The 17,578-nt window shown below is 39.9% G+C and overlaps 1 protein-coding gene across 1 annotated transcript in view; it reads left to right on the forward strand.

Moving 5' to 3' along the window:
* The first annotated feature begins 1,365 nt into the window (after positions 1-1,365).
* agps (alkylglycerone phosphate synthase) overlaps positions 1,366-17,578 on the forward strand; it is a 28,300-nt gene continuing 12,087 nt past the window's right edge. Inside the window, exons 1-12 of the mRNA XM_057335711.1 lie at positions 1,366-1,548; positions 3,365-3,454; positions 5,219-5,309; positions 5,384-5,504; positions 7,291-7,365; positions 9,022-9,093; positions 9,749-9,828; positions 11,087-11,167; positions 11,570-11,695; positions 11,782-11,890; positions 14,797-14,924; positions 16,076-16,127. Of these exons, the coding sequence (XP_057191694.1) occupies positions 1,400-1,548; positions 3,365-3,454; positions 5,219-5,309; positions 5,384-5,504; positions 7,291-7,365; positions 9,022-9,093; positions 9,749-9,828; positions 11,087-11,167; positions 11,570-11,695; positions 11,782-11,890; positions 14,797-14,924; positions 16,076-16,127 (1,174 nt within the window). The 5' untranslated portion in view covers positions 1,366-1,399. The remainder of the gene's footprint in view (positions 1,549-3,364; positions 3,455-5,218; positions 5,310-5,383; positions 5,505-7,290; positions 7,366-9,021; positions 9,094-9,748; positions 9,829-11,086; positions 11,168-11,569; positions 11,696-11,781; positions 11,891-14,796; positions 14,925-16,075; positions 16,128-17,578) is intronic.

The raw sequence follows: 17,578 nt of genomic DNA on the forward strand, positions 1-17,578 counted from the left end.
ATTTCCACATAGTTTGTTAGTCTAGCGTGGTTTTAGCAAAATGATAATCCTTTGTTATTTAACAGATTAAACGATTAAAAATTGGAAGACCTTGAAAAGACCCGAAAAGGTCATATGAGCAGCTTAAGTTTATTTTATCTCGTTCAGAGAGCCCTTTGTATTTAAAAACTCTTTATCAGGCTCTGGTAGGATACATGGATCTATGAAGCACATCCATGGAACATTCCTAAAAAGAAAACAGTGTTCTGTTAAGAGGTAATTTAGACAAAAGTTCTTTCCCCAAATAGTAGCCAGATTGGTTCTTATATTGCATGACTGCAAGAAAATCTCTTTTTGGCATCTTTATTTTCATGAATGTTCAGTCAGTAGCCTACCATTCATAACTTTCAACTGATTTAGCTTTTTCACATTTGACCATTTATATGCTTTAAACTAAACATTTAGATAGTCTGTTGCTGTAGCTTTAAAAATAATAATAGCTATACAACAACATATTTACAGGTAGTTTACAAAAACACATGCATGAATAAATACATGTAAATGGTGCATGTATATTACAAATTTAGAATGAATGTATTGGGCCAGGCAGTGAAGTAGTGCAACTAACAAAAACCATGGGATTTCCATCCAAATGATTTTGAAGGCATCACAGATGGAGACCTCATGGAGCTGAATGAGAGCGTAGAGCGGTATAAATGCTTTTTGCTGGGCTAAATGGTTCCTTTAAAATCAACCTTTCTGTCTTCTATGGCAGGGGTTTTCCAATTTTATGATGCGAGGGACCCCCAAATATGATGGATCTTTCGTGAGGACTATACCTTCCTAAAATACATATTCATATATGCAGTATTTTTTGTATAAAGAAACATTAAACTCTGTAGAATAGTGTGACACAATAGTGTGATGCATGCAGTAGAAACAGTAATAACGTTCAGTAGATTTTCTGGGGACCCCCTAGAATCTTCTGGAGGCCCCTGGGGATCCCTGGACTCCAGTTTTTGAGTCAAAACATAAGAATTTGGTTTGTTTAACGTTTTTTTTTTGTCACTATTTACCTACATTTCATAGGCGTTTTGATAGTAAGCTTTACTATTGTTTTGATACCAGAAAAAATATAACTTAGATAAAAATGCACTGGTAGAGATATCAATTATGGAAAAGAGAACATTTTATGAAAATTCAAAGTAAACTCCTAAAGATCCATATTCCTAACAAATGCCATAATACAATAAGAAGGAATTCTTTTTACGCTATTTATTGTTATAAATTTACGCACCGGAGCGGAGTAGGCGGTGTTATGGGCGGAGTCGGCTGCGTGACGTCAGACTCCCGTAATCTCTACCTCACATCCTCTCGTCAAACTAGCGCCACCGCCCGCTGACGCAAACACGGAAGCAGCATGGCGTCCAGCAGCAACAGCAGCGCGCAGAACAGACTCCGGATCATAGCCGGGCATCTGGAAAGCCGAGCGGGCGTCGCTGCGCAAGAATGCAAAGCCGAGGTGCCGGGATCCAGCCCGAGCAGACTGACACCGGTACCGAAGCGGAGGTACGTGTGCGCGCATCAACCTGCTGTCTGTGTGTGATCGCGCTCTCGGCACGTCTAACATACACATTCAGTTGAGATAAAACGCGTGGAGTTGTGTTATAAAGCGACAGCGAGTTTGATGTTGTGAGACTGTGTACGCTAGAAATCATTCTGCTGTCTGAACAAAGTCTCCATTCATAGTCAGAAGAGGCGGTGGCGAGAGATATCTGCACACAGATGGACACGTTCATCCGTCTTCTGCTTTATTTTCTCTTTCATGCAGCAAGTCATTCGTGTTATACTCATATAACCAAAACCAGTCAAAAAGAAGACTGGTCCCATCAAAACACAATAATATAGACTCGCATAAAAGACGGTAAAAAAGCCCTAAAAAGACATTTAATCTGCTGTTTCACTTTCACGCCATGTTCCCAAACGTGTGTATGATGTCAGCGAGGTTAGACAGCAATGACAAAAAGTCAAGATTTTTCTTAACTTTTATATAATGGCATCATTCAGATCAGAGATCACCCTTGTAGTAAGCTGTTGACAGATGACTGATGTTCAGAAGTGCTGCGGGTTTTTTATTTATTTTTTATTAAAGTTATTATAACGGTGACAGCTGCTGTTGTTGTTACACACCTCTTTTATAAACAAGTGTTTAGATGCCATGTACAGCTTGCATGTTTAAAGCTGTGCTCTGATTGGATGAGAGCTGGGGTGGCCTGACTTAAACTTGGCTTCCTTCATTGTGTACGTGACACTCTGCTGCCATCTAGTGTTTAACATCAGCTACAGATCCCCACGAAACTGGAGGAATAATAAATTCACAATATCACATGATTAGAGAGCGCAAAATTAACCAAATTTGACACAAATGAATGGCTCAGAATGAGTGTAAGTTCAGATATTATTCACAGTGACCGAACTGAACTCACTTTAGGTCAACATGTGGAATGAATGTGTGGAAACCTGTTGAAACAGTAGACTATACAGAGAAGTATGTATTTGTGTAGTTCATTGAAAAGATACCGCTGGAATTTTCTTGCGTGTTTATTGTGTGTTCAGGGAGTTGTCAGATAGCTACATTTCTTTTTTATGTCTTGAATATTTCATTGGAGAATTTTCTTTTAATGTGCCGAAAAGCTACTTTTATCAGTATTTCATAATCTAAATACATTTTAACATAATTTCGTTTTTTATTAATGGATATACAAAGAAAAAACATCTTTGTGTGTTAAGACGTATTCAATTTTTGTACATTTTACGTGTACATTAATTATTGATGTACATTATTGCCTGTATGACATTTTTACAGTTTTCATTTGTTACAAAACATATTGAAGACATTAACTGGTTTTTAAAGGATATATTTTATTATGTTGTTTTTATCCTGTTGCCAGATTGCCTTTTTAAGGTGATTGCTCACTACATTTTAATTTAATTTAAAACGAGAACAAACACGAATCAAATTCATCTGGAAGAACCAGAGTCTTCAGAATTGTAGCACAAACCACAAACTTTTCCTTCACATCATCACATCCTTCATTCAGTGAATAGATTTACTGTGACTTTTTTGATTTATGTGAAGGTTTCTTCAACGTCCCTGTGAAGCGTAACCTTTATGATTGTCATTTGAACTTTTATCAAACGTGGTTTAGTCTGTTATATTAATAGAAAGATAAGAGTAGTTTATCCTTGCAGGCCGCTGTAATATGTGCAGTATGTTTGTAGACGTCTCTGTGATAAAGGTCGTGCTACTCTGGTTGTTATGATATCTATTTGAAAGGCTCTCTCTCTCTCTCTTTCTGTGTGTCTCTCGCTCTCTCTGTCTCAGGCAGGAGATCATGAAATGGAATGGCTGGGGTTACAGCGACTCCAGGTTCCTGTTTAATAAAAAAGGTCAAGCAGAGTTCACAGGTAAAAGGTGAGTATGATGAGAAAGAATCTGTTTTATACCGTACACGTTCAGCTGTCTTAAATCTGCAATCTGACATGTGTTTGAGGGAAATGGGATATTTCGAAGATAAAAAGTGGACGGGCCTTTCTTTTCTTTTCCTTTCTGTAGAACAATGCGTCGTGATCAATTGTGTGCACAAAGTGTATAAATAGGGTCAGTTTGGATTTCAGTGCAGTGTTGCTTTACAGTTTAGGTGCTTAACTCATGTTTTCTTTGTGCAGATATTTAGAAAATAATCTTACTGATTTTCTCGTGGTTGCTGTAAATGAATGTCTTTCGTAACGGTTTTCCAGACAAAGATATTTGTCACAGTTTGTTTCTTAACATTTCAAGGGCCGACGCACGATGTACAGACACAGTGGCGCTGTGTAATCTTAACAGATGAGGTCGCTTCTCCGCCACATATCATCTGAACCCATACATCGCATTCAAACAGGCAACACGTAACGTTCAGAAGGAAGAAGCGTCTGCCATGAATATTCTGCATGATCCGTTTTCTCCTGCATGCGGTTTAAAAACTAGATCACCGCTGTATAACACACACGTGGTTTCTCTGAGCACATACACAGTTCTTCTGTAGCGCTGCTGTCATAGTGACCGCTGTAGTGTCTGCACTGCTGTGTATACACATCAACACAGAACTGTGACAGAATGAGGACAGATGGAGGCTGTGTCCTGATTCACACTTAAAAGATGTACTTTGCTACGCTTAGTATGTATAATGCGTAGTATTATACGTGTTTACGTCAGAAATGACCTCCTGATACTAGAGATCCTGTTTGTCACGCACTGTTTCTGTGTACATCGGACACATTTACTGTTAACAAAGTCAAATTTAAAGGAGAAGTGTGCACTAATGAGAAATAACGAATATTTATAGACTTCCACAAACACTCCCCCGTCTGCCATTGGTCAGCCAAACAGGTAGCCCCGCCCCAAACTTACAAGCCACTGCCTTGAGCTAGGTCAGACTATTTCATTTCATTCAGATTCATTTCCATAGTGCTTTTTCACAGTTTTGCATTGTTGCAAAGCAGCTTTTCAGAATATGCATTTTGGCAGTAGAGACGTGAGGAAAAAACAACAGTTTTCGTTCCGTAGAAATAACGAAATGATATAAAAACAGGAACATTATACAGTACATGGTATTAGCGGGATACTTCAGTCGAGAAACAACACTTCCCCATGTTTTACTCGCCCTCAAGGCATCCTGACTGAATATGACTTTCTTCTTGAAGAACAATGCAGTCGGATTTATAATCCCACGTATCATTTTACTTTCAAGCGGTAGAATGGGAGTGGACGGGGGGCAATTTTTGGAAGCTTCAAAAAGTGCGTCCATCGATCAAAGAACGGCTCGATGCGTTGGTTAAAGAGAAATATCCATATTGACAGTGCTATTAACGATAATGTCTAACTTTCCATCATCCCTCTGCTGCGCGTCAACCTGAGGCTTGTTTTGTCTGGCAAATGACGCAAGTTCCGGTGACGAACGCGGCATTTTTCGTTTTGATCCAACAGGATGCCGTCTCCTCTGTGCGGGAGTCATATTCAGTGGGGAAAACATGGGGAAATGTTGTTTCTTGGCTGAAACATCCCTTTAAGAGACCAGCTTTTTGTTCAAAGCTGTGACTTTGTATTGAATTAAAATGTTTATATTCTACCAGAACGGGAGGAAGTATTGAGGAGGAGTCACAGGGGGCTGTGTTGATCTGTGTGTTGTGTGTTCAGGTATCGGTTGAGTGGTCTGATTTTGCCGAGTTTGAAGGACTGGTTTGAGGGCACGTTTGGAGCGAGTTTACAGCATAAATCTCCCGCTGCGGTGAGTAACTCTGCCTCTGACAGACTCTTGTTTCACATGCGTGTGTGTGACGGTGTTTGTGTGTTCTCCTGTAGCCCACGCTGAGTTCAAGTGCAGTTCCCCCTCCTAACATGAATGAGCCCTTCATGGAGGACCTGAAAGCAGCGGGCATAGCTGTGTCACGTGATACAGAGGACCGGGTCTTCCGGGCTCATGGTAAAGAATCACTGTTTTGTCTAGGAGTGCAGTAATGGTTAATTACACAGTTAAATATATTTAAAATAGTTTCGATTTTAATCATATTTTTGAAATTTGTTTTTTTTGCTTAGTTTTCCAACAGGGGTCTTGTGAAAATCCAAAGCTGAAATATTATATTGATTTGTATTATGTATTTATTTCTTATATATTTTATGTTTAAATTATATTGTTTATATACATATATACATAAATTAAAGGGATAGTTCACCTAAAAATGAAAATTCTGTCATCATTTACTCACCCTCGCATAATTTCATACCTGTATAAATTACTTTATTGTGATGAACAAAAAGATATTTGTAAGAATGTTAGCAATTTTCGGTTCTGGGACATCATTGACTACCATAGTAGGACAAATTAAATCTTAGTCAAAAGTGCCCCAGAACTGTTTGTTTTCCTAAATGCTTCAAAATATCTGATTTTGTGTTCATCAGAACAAAGAAATGTATACAGGTTTGAAACGTCCTAAGGGTGAGTAAATGATGACACAATTTTTTTTTTTGGGCGAACCATCCCTTTAACAGTGTGCAACCCTTATCAACATGTATTTATGTTGGTAAATAGTGATTTTCACATGAACGGTTACTGTAAATGTAAATATTAAAGCAATAAGCCCCGCGAAGCAGTGGGTTACAGTGCATTTTATAACAGCTAAGGGCGTTGTGGCACGAAGCGGAGTGCCTAAAACCCCGTAGCTGTTATAAAATGCACTGTAACCCACTGCTTCGCGGGGCTTATTGCTTTTATAAAACGGTTATTTCATATGCTTAGCAAGGTTTCATAAAATAAAGTAAATAAAATGATATTTAGGCTATGTGGTGCCGTCAGCCGTTATATATTGAGGTATTTTATAACGGCTTAGAACTCCGCTCAGCCAATCAGAATCAAGGACCCGAACTGACCGTTTTATAATTAGTATTATACCATGGCCTGTCTGAATACTCGATTCTGATTGGCTGGAAGGTGTGCATTAAAACCTGACTTGAGTCTGAGTCTGACTTGGAGAAAGTTAGAAATGCACCTGCACTCTCCCCTTTCACACCCACCGGACTTGTAAGAAAAGTTTGGTTTGACATACAGCTGTGTTTGTACCCGTTTTTACCCGTCTGTTAAAAAATTGCACTTTAAACATCAGCAACAGCTTTGACTTGCTTTTATCTTTGCAAATAACCATGGTATAAGCGGGATAATCGGGTTCTTCGACTCGGATTATCCCTTACTTATGTTACCTTTAGTTCATGCATTGTCAGCTGACATTTGTATTTTTGTGCATTACATATTATATTTAAAGGTTATAGCAGTAACTAGAATAATTTTGATAATAACTTGCAGAAACGATTAGAAACACTTATTTAACTACCATGTATTTTACAGGTTTTTTTTAACTGTTTGTTTTATTAAGGTAACAAATGAAGAGTTTATTTCCAAAAAGAGAACTCCGTTTTTAAAATGTTTCAAAAATCATGTTTTTTATTATGTTATCAGGTTTTTATTGTGTTAGTTAGCTGTATTTTTTTGTTGTTATTATGGCTTAAATCAAAACAAACCGACTGCAGTTTGATTGATATTAATTGGAATGCACAATAAAAAAACATGATTTTTGAAAAATCTCTTTTTGGAAATAAACTCTTCAAATATTTGTTCATGCTTATTACCAAAGTTTTTTATATTACACTATATGTATGTGGATTTAAAAACAACACAGCAAATATACGGCGTACGATTGAGCGTGTCTCTTTCTCAGGTCACTGCCTGCATGAAATCTTTGCTCTGCGTGAAGGGAGGATTGGACGGGTGCCGGACGCCGTGGTTTGGCCGAGTGAGTAACTGCAACGGTTTATGATCCAGCTGAATGCGTCTATTGCCACATATTCATTCATATTCATGAGGGACCCGGGAGCTTTGACAACCAATAATACGCTGGCTGCTTGAGTAGCTGCTCTCTGATTGGTTGAGTCCTGACAGAACTCATTTAAATAAGCTGTGATTGATGGCTGAGTTTTGATTAGCCGCAGGCGTCCCGGGCGGTCAGCAAATCATGGGCGTCCCTTCTGTACGTCCCTCTGAGACCTCCCCCTTCTGTCCTCCCGACTCAAAACCCCTCAGCAGATTGTCCCACAAACATCACAGTCTCCTTTACAAAACCTCCCGTGTCCTCCTGCTCTCTCATAGTTATCATTGATAACACTTTACAGTAAGGTTGCGAATATTTACGTTAGTTGATGAATTTTTGCGAACATGATTTAACCGTAAACAACATATTCTCACAGCACGTATTCATCTTTTTAACGTTAGTTAATACAAACACGGTTGTTTATTCATGTTTTTGCGGGTTTAACAAGTGTTAACAGATACAACGTTTGATTTAAAAAATGTTTAGGTACATTTTACATTAAAAATGCACTAAGATTAATAAGTGCTGTATAATTTATTTTTATTGTTAGATCACACCTTAACACATGGAACCAAAATGTTACCAAGTCATTGTGAATTGATGTCATCATATGTGTTACCACATGAGCTCAAATAAAAATTGAATTGACCCTTTAAGAGTACGTTTACACGATGAAAAACTGAAAAGTTTCACGTACACACGACATTAGCAAAACGATCTACATTTACATGGATCTGGGAAAACGAATAAAAACGCTGTATTATGCGTGCCAGACCAGTGGATGGCGCTGTTACGCTATAAAGAAACCCTACGTGCCTGCGCACATACGCATAGCATTTTTTAAGCTAAAAGCGCTTTTAATGCACTTTGTCGGCGTGTATATAAATATAATGTCTCCGCTGGTTGTAGTGGTGCAGAAAATCTACTTTTTGGTAATGGGTATGTCACGCAGTACAACCAAGCAGCATGGAGGCCGCCGTTATTGTTTGGGGAATACTCGCGCATGCCTACCGACTGAACACGTAATACACATGCGTATGACGTCATCGTTTTGGGAAACGCCGCCAGAGTTTTCAGTCCCCAAAACGCTTTTGTCGTGTAAATGAACAGCCAAGACGCATACAAGTCTTCAGGTTTTCGTTGAAAACGGTCTCGTGTAAACGGCCTCTTAAATTTCTCGGTAAATGTCTCTAGTTGTATTGTGCACAGAGCATCGGCAAACCTTCACCGCCTCAGCTGATAATACTGATGTGGCCTACTTCTCCAATCCTTCGGGATGAAATCAAGTTGTGTCCTCATTATTTCCGCCGTCTATTCTCTTTCACTTGGAAATGTGTCACATTATTGCGCTGTTTACAGGCGCCAGTCAAATGTGCTCTAATAGGTCAGTTAGAGGTGGTCGGTATGACCAGAAACACGTTTCACGGCTCGAGTATTTTTTCACGGTAACAATATATATCACGATGTAGTTAGAGCCAGGGATGGAATTGGGGAAACCACAGAACAGAAAAATCTCACTTGACATATTGTCGATGCATTTCACAATAAATATGACAAAGTTGTGCTGTTCTGTTTTTGCAGGTTGTCACAGTGATGTGGAGAAGATCGTGGAACTGGCCTGTAAACGTGACGTCTGTTTGATACCCTACGGAGGCAATTACATCAAAGACATTAGCTGTGTCTCGTTTCGTAAGGCTGCGTCCTTGTGTCCTCCGGAGGTCTCGTCCTCTAAAGGGTGCGGTATACGGAGGACCCTCAATTTAGAATTAAACGAGACGTCCTTCGTAGGACATACTGGCAGAAAAGGAAACAGGAAGTACCACGTTGCTATGACAGCACTTTGCACTCAAACACCTGTCAAATTAAAAGAGTTAAACAAATGGTATACACTTAAATACTGTTTTAAAACGTTTCGCTTGTAAACCTGTTTACTACATGTGCCTGCTAAGATGAACAAAACGTGACACAAATGGTAAACTGTTCACATTTAAACACCTCATATTTGATTGAATGTGCAGCTGCTTCCGTTTATTTAACAGACGTTGGCCGACACAAAGAATTGTGGGTTATCTCTAGCAACGAAGGATACACCTCATGTGTCCTCCGAATTCTGGTGAAAGTAGGTCGCATTAGAAGGGTGCCTACAGAGTGTCCTGCCTGCGCTTATGAAACGAGACAGCCTCGATGACGTAACAAGCTTCAAATGAGACCTCCGGAGGACGCAGCCTTCCCAAACGAGACACAGCCATTATAACCCCTGGACAATGCTTCGAGGCCGATCAAGAACTCTCAAAACTCTCTTTCTCAGGTGGTACAAGTGTGTCCAGCGCTCTTGAGTGCCCCCGTGAGGAGACTCGCTCCATCGTGTCTTTGGACACATCTCAGATGGTGAGCGAATCGCACACACACACAATGTGTGGTTACATCTACAGTATTACAGAAACATTTCAAAAAGTGTGTTTTTGTTTAAAAACAATCTCCGTCCACACTAGTGTTTTCCAGAAATTGCTCATCACCACTGAAACGTCTGAATATGTGCGTGTATTTACTTTCTGTGCTTCAAATATTAGACCGCTTCAAAGTAATGAATATAAGTAAGTAATGCATATAAAATATACTAAAGAAAACATTCTGAATATAATTGGCCGCTATAATGCGATAATGGCATTTTCGGAGTAGTCCAAAACCGTTTTTGTTAATAAAAATGCCGTTCCAGTGTAGACAGAAGGTCAAAACTGAGAGAAAAAGTTGCCTTTCCAACGAAAACGTGTTAGCCTGAACAAAGCCGTGTGTGTTTCATCTTGTGCTATGACCTTGGCTGACCTGTTTGAGGGGTCACGGAGTGCAGGGGTCGCGTACATGAAAGGCAGCGAGTCATGTGGGCTTTTGTTTTATGAGCGCATTGGTGTGATTGATAGCGGAGGGGCGGAGCCACCTGTGGAGACGGGGCTGTTTCCTGAGGAGTGTTTAACCCCTGCGGGAATCCGGGGACAAAACCAGGTTAACGCTCAGAATGAAACGCACACCAGCTCACATCCAGACGGCTTATGTGGCTTTCGAATGCTGCTCTGATTTGTCGGCGAGATGGGGAAAGGCACGACTAATACAGTTTGGCTTCAGATGAGACCTAACGCAGCTGCACACACACACACACACACATTGTGACCTCTCTCTGTCCTGACTTTCTAAGCTCAGATATGTGGGCTGAGTTTAAGAGCAGTGAATCAGTTTGACATGCGCTTTCATGGAGCCCTGCGAACAGACTCCATGTCAACATCCCTGCACTTTAATCAAAATATGACATTGTTAAAATAGGAGCTTGAACTGTCTTATTGAGATGCAGAGGCTGCTGCGCCTCTTTCGCTTAGTCTGATAAATGACCTGTAGACTTGAGTGATTGTGGGAGGTCACTGTAGACCATCATTTTGATGAAACGATCAGAGCAAGTCTTCCCTGAGCCCAACGGCGTGTTTATTTTCATATGGAGCTCTGCAGACGGATCGCCGTCTGTGTTATTATGTAACTGCATTTACTTTCATATTGGTTAAGATGTTTCGTTATATTTTTTGGTGTCGTTTTTTTTATAGAAAAGTGTTGTTAAGGGATTCGTGAAGTAAATGAAATGTTCTTTAACTCTTTTGTCTAGAACCGAATATTGTGGGTGGATGAGAAGAATCTGACAGCTCATGTGGAGGCAGGAATCATCGGACAAGATCTTGAGAGACAGGTCGGTCTACACACTGACTGAACACACTTATAAACACACACACGCGCAAAAACAAATACAGACATTCCCTGACTCACTCACAGAGACACACACACACGCGTGTGTGTGCGTGCGTGCGTGCGTGTGTGTGTGTGTGTGAGAGGCGTGACAACACTGTGTGTAAATGCAGGTTATATCCCGAGCACAGATGGCGGCACATTAAAGTGTGTTTGTGTTTCTGGGGGGTTTGTTTAATAAAACATTTATGGAGCGTGTGGTTTATCTGAGACTGATCAATATCATCATGAGCTCTCACACTAACACCGCCGTCACGCTGACACACTCCATATTGACATAAGACCACAGAAACACTGATAGTTGTGTTTTATTGTGTTTACAACTGTACAATGTGTGTGTGTGTAGTTAAATGAGCGCGGGTACTGCACAGGTCACGAGCCCGACTCGATGGAGTTCAGTTCTCTGGGCGGATGGGTGGCCACGAGGGCGTCGGGCATGAAGAAAAACATCTACGGCAACATCGAGGACCTGGTATGTTTAGTGATGTCTTTGTTGTGAGTGTTGGGAGTCGGGGGATTGGACTCATCCTGTGGTTTGGATGTGTGTGATGTTTCCAGGTGGTGCATATAAAGATGGTGACTCCCAGAGGAGTGATTGAGAAGAGCTGTCTGGGGCCGCGTATGTCCACCGGACCTGACGTACATCACTTCATACTGGGCTCAGAGGGTACGCACATGTGCTCGTGTGTGGGTGTTATGAGTGAACGTCACCACGTCCCTGAAATCAAATCCAATGATACGTTAAGATTGTCTTGCGTTTTTACATCTTCCTAATTCTGGTTACCATAATACAAAAAAAACCTCATTACCATAATATAAGAAATAGGCATTTAAATGTATTATTTGTTTTTTTTCCTCTTACATTCATGCTGATTAAAAATGCATCACATACATTTTTAATATCTATGTTATATTATTAAAATGTAATTCTGTAGGCAGAATCAGTATTGAGAATAAGAATTACATAAAGACTGAAGTGTTTGAAAGCAGTGCTCTAATGAGAATTTGAGGGAAATTTGCTTAATTGTCATGAAAATAATGGATATTTATGAGATCATCAATGAAGCCCTAAAGTGATGTGAGCTGGTCATTTCATCGCCGTGTTCAGGAGAATCATCTCGAGCTCTTTATGGCTCGTATTAGACGTGAAGTCTTGGCGCCAGGATGAATATTTCCCAGAATTAATCTGCATTCATTAAAGATTCATGATTCCATTAGGAGTGACATCTGGCTTTTGTAATGATGGTGTAATGTCACAGGACGGTAAAGACGAGGTCCACGTCACCCCGACAAACTTCAGATGACGGAATTAATGTTGTTGTGTTTTACGGGGGTCATGAGATCTTTAGATGCAAAGCTGCGATCGTGTGTGTGTTTTTGATAGTCAACCGGTTTATCGGCATGTTTAAAGAATATTTGGGGTTAAATACGGATCAGGCTCTTTCTGTTAGCGATGATTTCAATGGTAGTACACGTTCAGCCTTCTTGAGAAGCAGTCAGTGATTTTACAATATTTTATTTGACTGAGCGTGAAAACGTGAGCTTCACGTTTGCTTTTATAGTCTCTTCTTAGATTTCTGTCAGGGTTGCCCAATGTACCAGTGCTGCGGTAGCATCGTGATGCTAAAGCTTCAAAATACCTGTGATATTTATAAATAGTAATGTTGCATATGCGCATTATCTTCCATTTGATCACTTACATCTGCCTTTGCGGTGTTTCTCTCCTCCGTGTTTTGAACGACTCAGTAAAAAGTTGCTTTAGTTTCACATTTAACGTAAACTTGATATTTCCCTTTGTACACTTAGCTGTAAGCCTGTACGTGAAATTTGTCACACATTTGAAATAGTTCCCACGTAAAAATGTTGTAGTGTACTTTAGTACAGTAAACTTTACAAAAATTGCTAGTTCAGTCGGTACACTCGGCCCCGCCCATCCCCTGCCGGCGGAAGAGTGCGATATGGTTTCCAAATAACGTTTCTACATTCGCCGGTTTCATCAGCTTAGTAAACAAATTCACATGTATTGCTGTGCCTACGGCGTGGAAGCTTAAACATCGACATTATTTACAAAACTGGTAACAGACAATTGCGCTTACTAACCACATGGGGGATCCGTGAGCAAAAGTTCTATAGTGTCACCCATTCAAGAAATTGTTTATTTAATAAAACTTAACATACAACAAAATTCAACCAATTGTTTATTTAATAGCCTACAATTATTATACAATAAAATAATATTATACCATGATCTTTTTGAATACTCGATTCTGATTGGCTGGAAGGTGTGCATTAAAACCCTTTAACGCACGGGTAGCTCCAGTCAGTTTGATTGCATTTAAAATTAACTGACAAAATAACTGTCATTTTCACCTGTTTGATCTAAAATGACACTGTAAATTCGACGACACACCCTCCTCCCGTTGTAAAAAGAAAAGTGACATCTAGTGGATAGTAGTAGCAATAACATTCACGTTAATAAATGTTCAGTGCTTGCGGAAATATGAAAGAAAAAAATAGATTCACAGCCTTTAAGCGATTAATCGATTTTTAGGGGGGGGGTTTGCCCATCCCGAACCGCGGTACTACTTGGTATCGTGATATTCAGCCGGTATAGTGCCGCGAGATATGTTTGTGGTACTGTGACAACCCTAGAGTTGTTGCGTTACTATAAACAAGATTGCTTTAATAAACTGAGGATTTCAGTCTACAAAGTTTATGTTGAAGCAGAACGTAAACATTTAGGAGAAGATGGGCTTTAGCAACATTCCCAGCAGTAATTTTCTCAGAATTATGTTCATTTTCCCAGGTAAATATGCCCTCTGCCCTCATCTAACCTCACAGCAGACACAGTTTCTCTGTGTAGTATAAACTCACGGCACGTCTGCTGTGGACTCTCGATAATGAGCCTCAAACCTCAGGGTTCAAAGGTCACGCCAGTCCGGGACGGAAGCACGCTGCGCTGGGCCCTCGGTGGCTCTGTTTTCTCCCAAAAGTGCTGTTTGATACTGACCTGCTTTATGTCACAGAACACGCCGTCTGTAAATCTCCCAACTTCCTTTTTGTAGAGGAGGAAACTTGAGCGTTCGTGTGGAAATGATCCCGCAGATCTCCAGCAGAGATGCAGAGGCCGCCGGTCGTGCGTGTGCGTGTGATTTTGGCTTTATGGTTCTGGCGTCGCACACACTTTCGCCGTACTGCAGTCAAACTCAAACAATCCTCATGTAAAAAGAGCAAAAAAACATGACTCCCAGCAGACCAACAGCATGCCAATGAACACTCGCCAAACACCAGATGCCAGTTAACAAAATTGGCTTAGGTGATGCAATAAAATTGACCGTTTGCTCAGTATTTTTAGGACCACATGCTTTAAATTTTAGAAATATATTCTGACCTTTATCTAAGTTTTTAGTGACGCATTTGTAAAGACAAAAATTGTGTTACTTCAAGAAGAGTTTAACACCCTGTTCTTGTCATAGAACAAGAATGTATATTATATTACAATCTTTGAACTGTAAGAAATATTTTTTTCTCCGTTCACCGGCTTAGTTTTGTGTCGTGTGTCTCGTTCTTCAGGAACTCTGGGAGTGGTGACGGAAGTTACAATGAAGATCCGACCCATTCCCGAGTATCAGAAATACGGATCTGTCGTCTTTCCAAACTTCCAGCAGGGTGTGGCATGTTTGCGAGAGGTCGCCAGACAGGTCAGTGTCTACCACACCGAGATGACCTGTTGTCCAGACCCGATATTGTATATCTGTAGTATTTTGTTTAATGATCTAACGTTAAAGCTGTTTTTTAAAGGCATCAGCATATCGTACAGTATAGAGTATCATATTTTTTAGTATAGTAAATTACTAGTATTTCTGGTAGAACTTGATGAAGAAGGATTTGTATATTAATGTTTTTTTATAAAATCACTATTGGTTACCAATGTGGTCTGCATAGCATCACCCTGGTGGTACATAACCAGGTGGAAATTAAAATCGCAGACACACACACACACACACACACACACACACACACACACATATATTGCGCTTTGGGTGTACAGCAATACACAATAAAGCGCTATATAAATGCCTCATTCATTTACAGGAAGAGTTTGGTTCCAAAAACAGAGAACTCCGCTTTTACAATTTTTCAAAAATCATGTTTTTTATTGTGCATTCCAATATAATAATATCAACCAGACTGCAGTTAATTTGTTTTGATTTAAGCCGTAAAAACAAAAAAATACAGCTAACTAACACAATAAAAACATGATAACATAAAAAAAAAAGATATATTAAATGATTAACATTTCATGTTATATGACGTTTCAGATGTGGTATACATGTTTATTAAATAGGGAATTTGCGTAAATGTGTATTTTTCATTGGATGATTGTTACTAGTTCATAACATCGCAACAGAGCAAACACGCATCATATTCTATCTTGAACGGCAATGAACGGAAATAATGACAATACAATGATGATTATATGAAATAATGTACCTTTAATTTTGCATTGTGTGTGCGCGTGTGAGCTAAGGGTTCTGGGTAATGGCCTCACATCCAGTCGGCTTCTCATTAGTCCGGTGGTGCTGATGTTGCTGTTATTGATGACCGCAACGCTGGCACTTTATGCAACACTGCTTGTTATTAGTCCATAACAAACTGTGATCCAAACCTAAAATTAAATTATTGATTATACCGTTCAGGACCTACACAACCTTCTGTTTCCTGTTGCCCGGGGCCTGTCTTTAATAAATCCCAACAAGTGCTCTTCATTTATTGTATTTTATGTGAATATATAAACGTGCTTTGTTGTGTTTGAGGGAATGATTGTATTCTTTTATCTTCTCTACTTTAGAGATGTGCTCCAGCATCCATTCGGCTAATGGACAATGATCAGTTTCAGTTCGGTAAGTGTGAAAATGGACATTATGTTGAGTATCTTTGGGTAGAACGGGTATACTGTATGTAGGTATCAGTCGACCAGTGAAAAACGAACAAACTGCTATAAACATGTCTGACTCGAATGTATGGGTTATGGTAATGTAACACAGGTTAACAAGAAACAGGAAGATACACACAAATAAAAGAAAACACGCTGGAGATACAGAACAAGTCTGTTTAAAAATGATCTGCGTTCTCGTATTCCCTCCACTGAGACGGATTGAAAGATTGAGCGTTTGTTTTTGTTTTTATGACTTGTTGTTGTTGTTTTGTGTATTCATTACATCAAGTGGTTTAATTTGGTGTGGTGTAATTTATCTCCGGAGAGCTGGCGCTGAAATTGATCATTATTTTAGCAGCGAGCGAGCGCACAAACACACAGTTCAGGAACAATGAAAAATGGCTCTGGCAGCAATTACGCTCGCAGCGCGCCGCGACTTTATAACGCTACATGCGGAGATGCGGGGGAGTTCGTCAGGGGTTGCCAGATATTTCTGGAAAAGTTCCCCCCGTCTCCAGGGAGCTCATTAAGTCTCGCGTTTTCATCCAGCGTGCGTTTGTGAGCGAGAGAGAGAGAGATGTATTGAGTGTTTAATGAAGACTCCGGTCTCTGTGATCATCATAGTTTTTGCATCATGTATGCTCTCTCAGCGCTGTAGTTTGTTGGATCTGTATTATAACGTTAATGAGTGTTACAGTGCCTTCAAACACACTGACTGTGCTAAGATCAGCACTGTTGAACCTGACAAACGAAAGATCTTTCAAATTTGCAGAGAGCTTAAAAAGGCGTACTGGAATAAAACTGCAGGAAACTGTTGACTGTGCTCAATGTATCAGGGCTGAGTTAATGGGTTTAGGACAGAATGACAGATGATCGTGTAGATTATATGTATTATATTGATGCCAATGGCACATAATCCTGTGCGAAGTGTTAAGGGTCTTAACTCCTGTGATGTCACACGTTCCAGTCTCATCCACATCATTTACTTATCCGGTTAACCTACACATCTTGCTACCGCTTTTCTTCAGAAGTATTGAAAAGCCGTATGGTCTATCATTATTGACAAACTTTACATTTCAAACTTCAGGTTTTGTTGAAGCTTAAAGGTCCAGCGTATGAAATTTAAAACATTAAATGTTTGTTGTGAGGTGACCTTGGGGGTTTTGAAAGACGCCATTAAATAAAATGCAGTATTATTATTATAAAATTTAGTGCCATCTAGCACTGAGGTTGTGAATTGCAACCAACGGCTCACTCCACCGAAGCACTACGGTGGCTCTCACAGGACTAAGATGTCGTCATGTTTTCATATCTTTGCTGAAGGAGATCACGTATTTATGAAACGCGCTCTGTAGCGCAGTTTGTCCCTTTAGGGCTACTGTAGAAACAACATGGAGAATTCCATGTAAGGGGACC

Source organism: Triplophysa rosa, linkage group LG6 (assembly GCF_024868665.1).
Source record: "Triplophysa rosa linkage group LG6, Trosa_1v2, whole genome shotgun sequence".
In the NCBI taxonomy this organism is placed as follows: Eukaryota; Metazoa; Chordata; class Actinopteri; order Cypriniformes; family Nemacheilidae; genus Triplophysa; species Triplophysa rosa.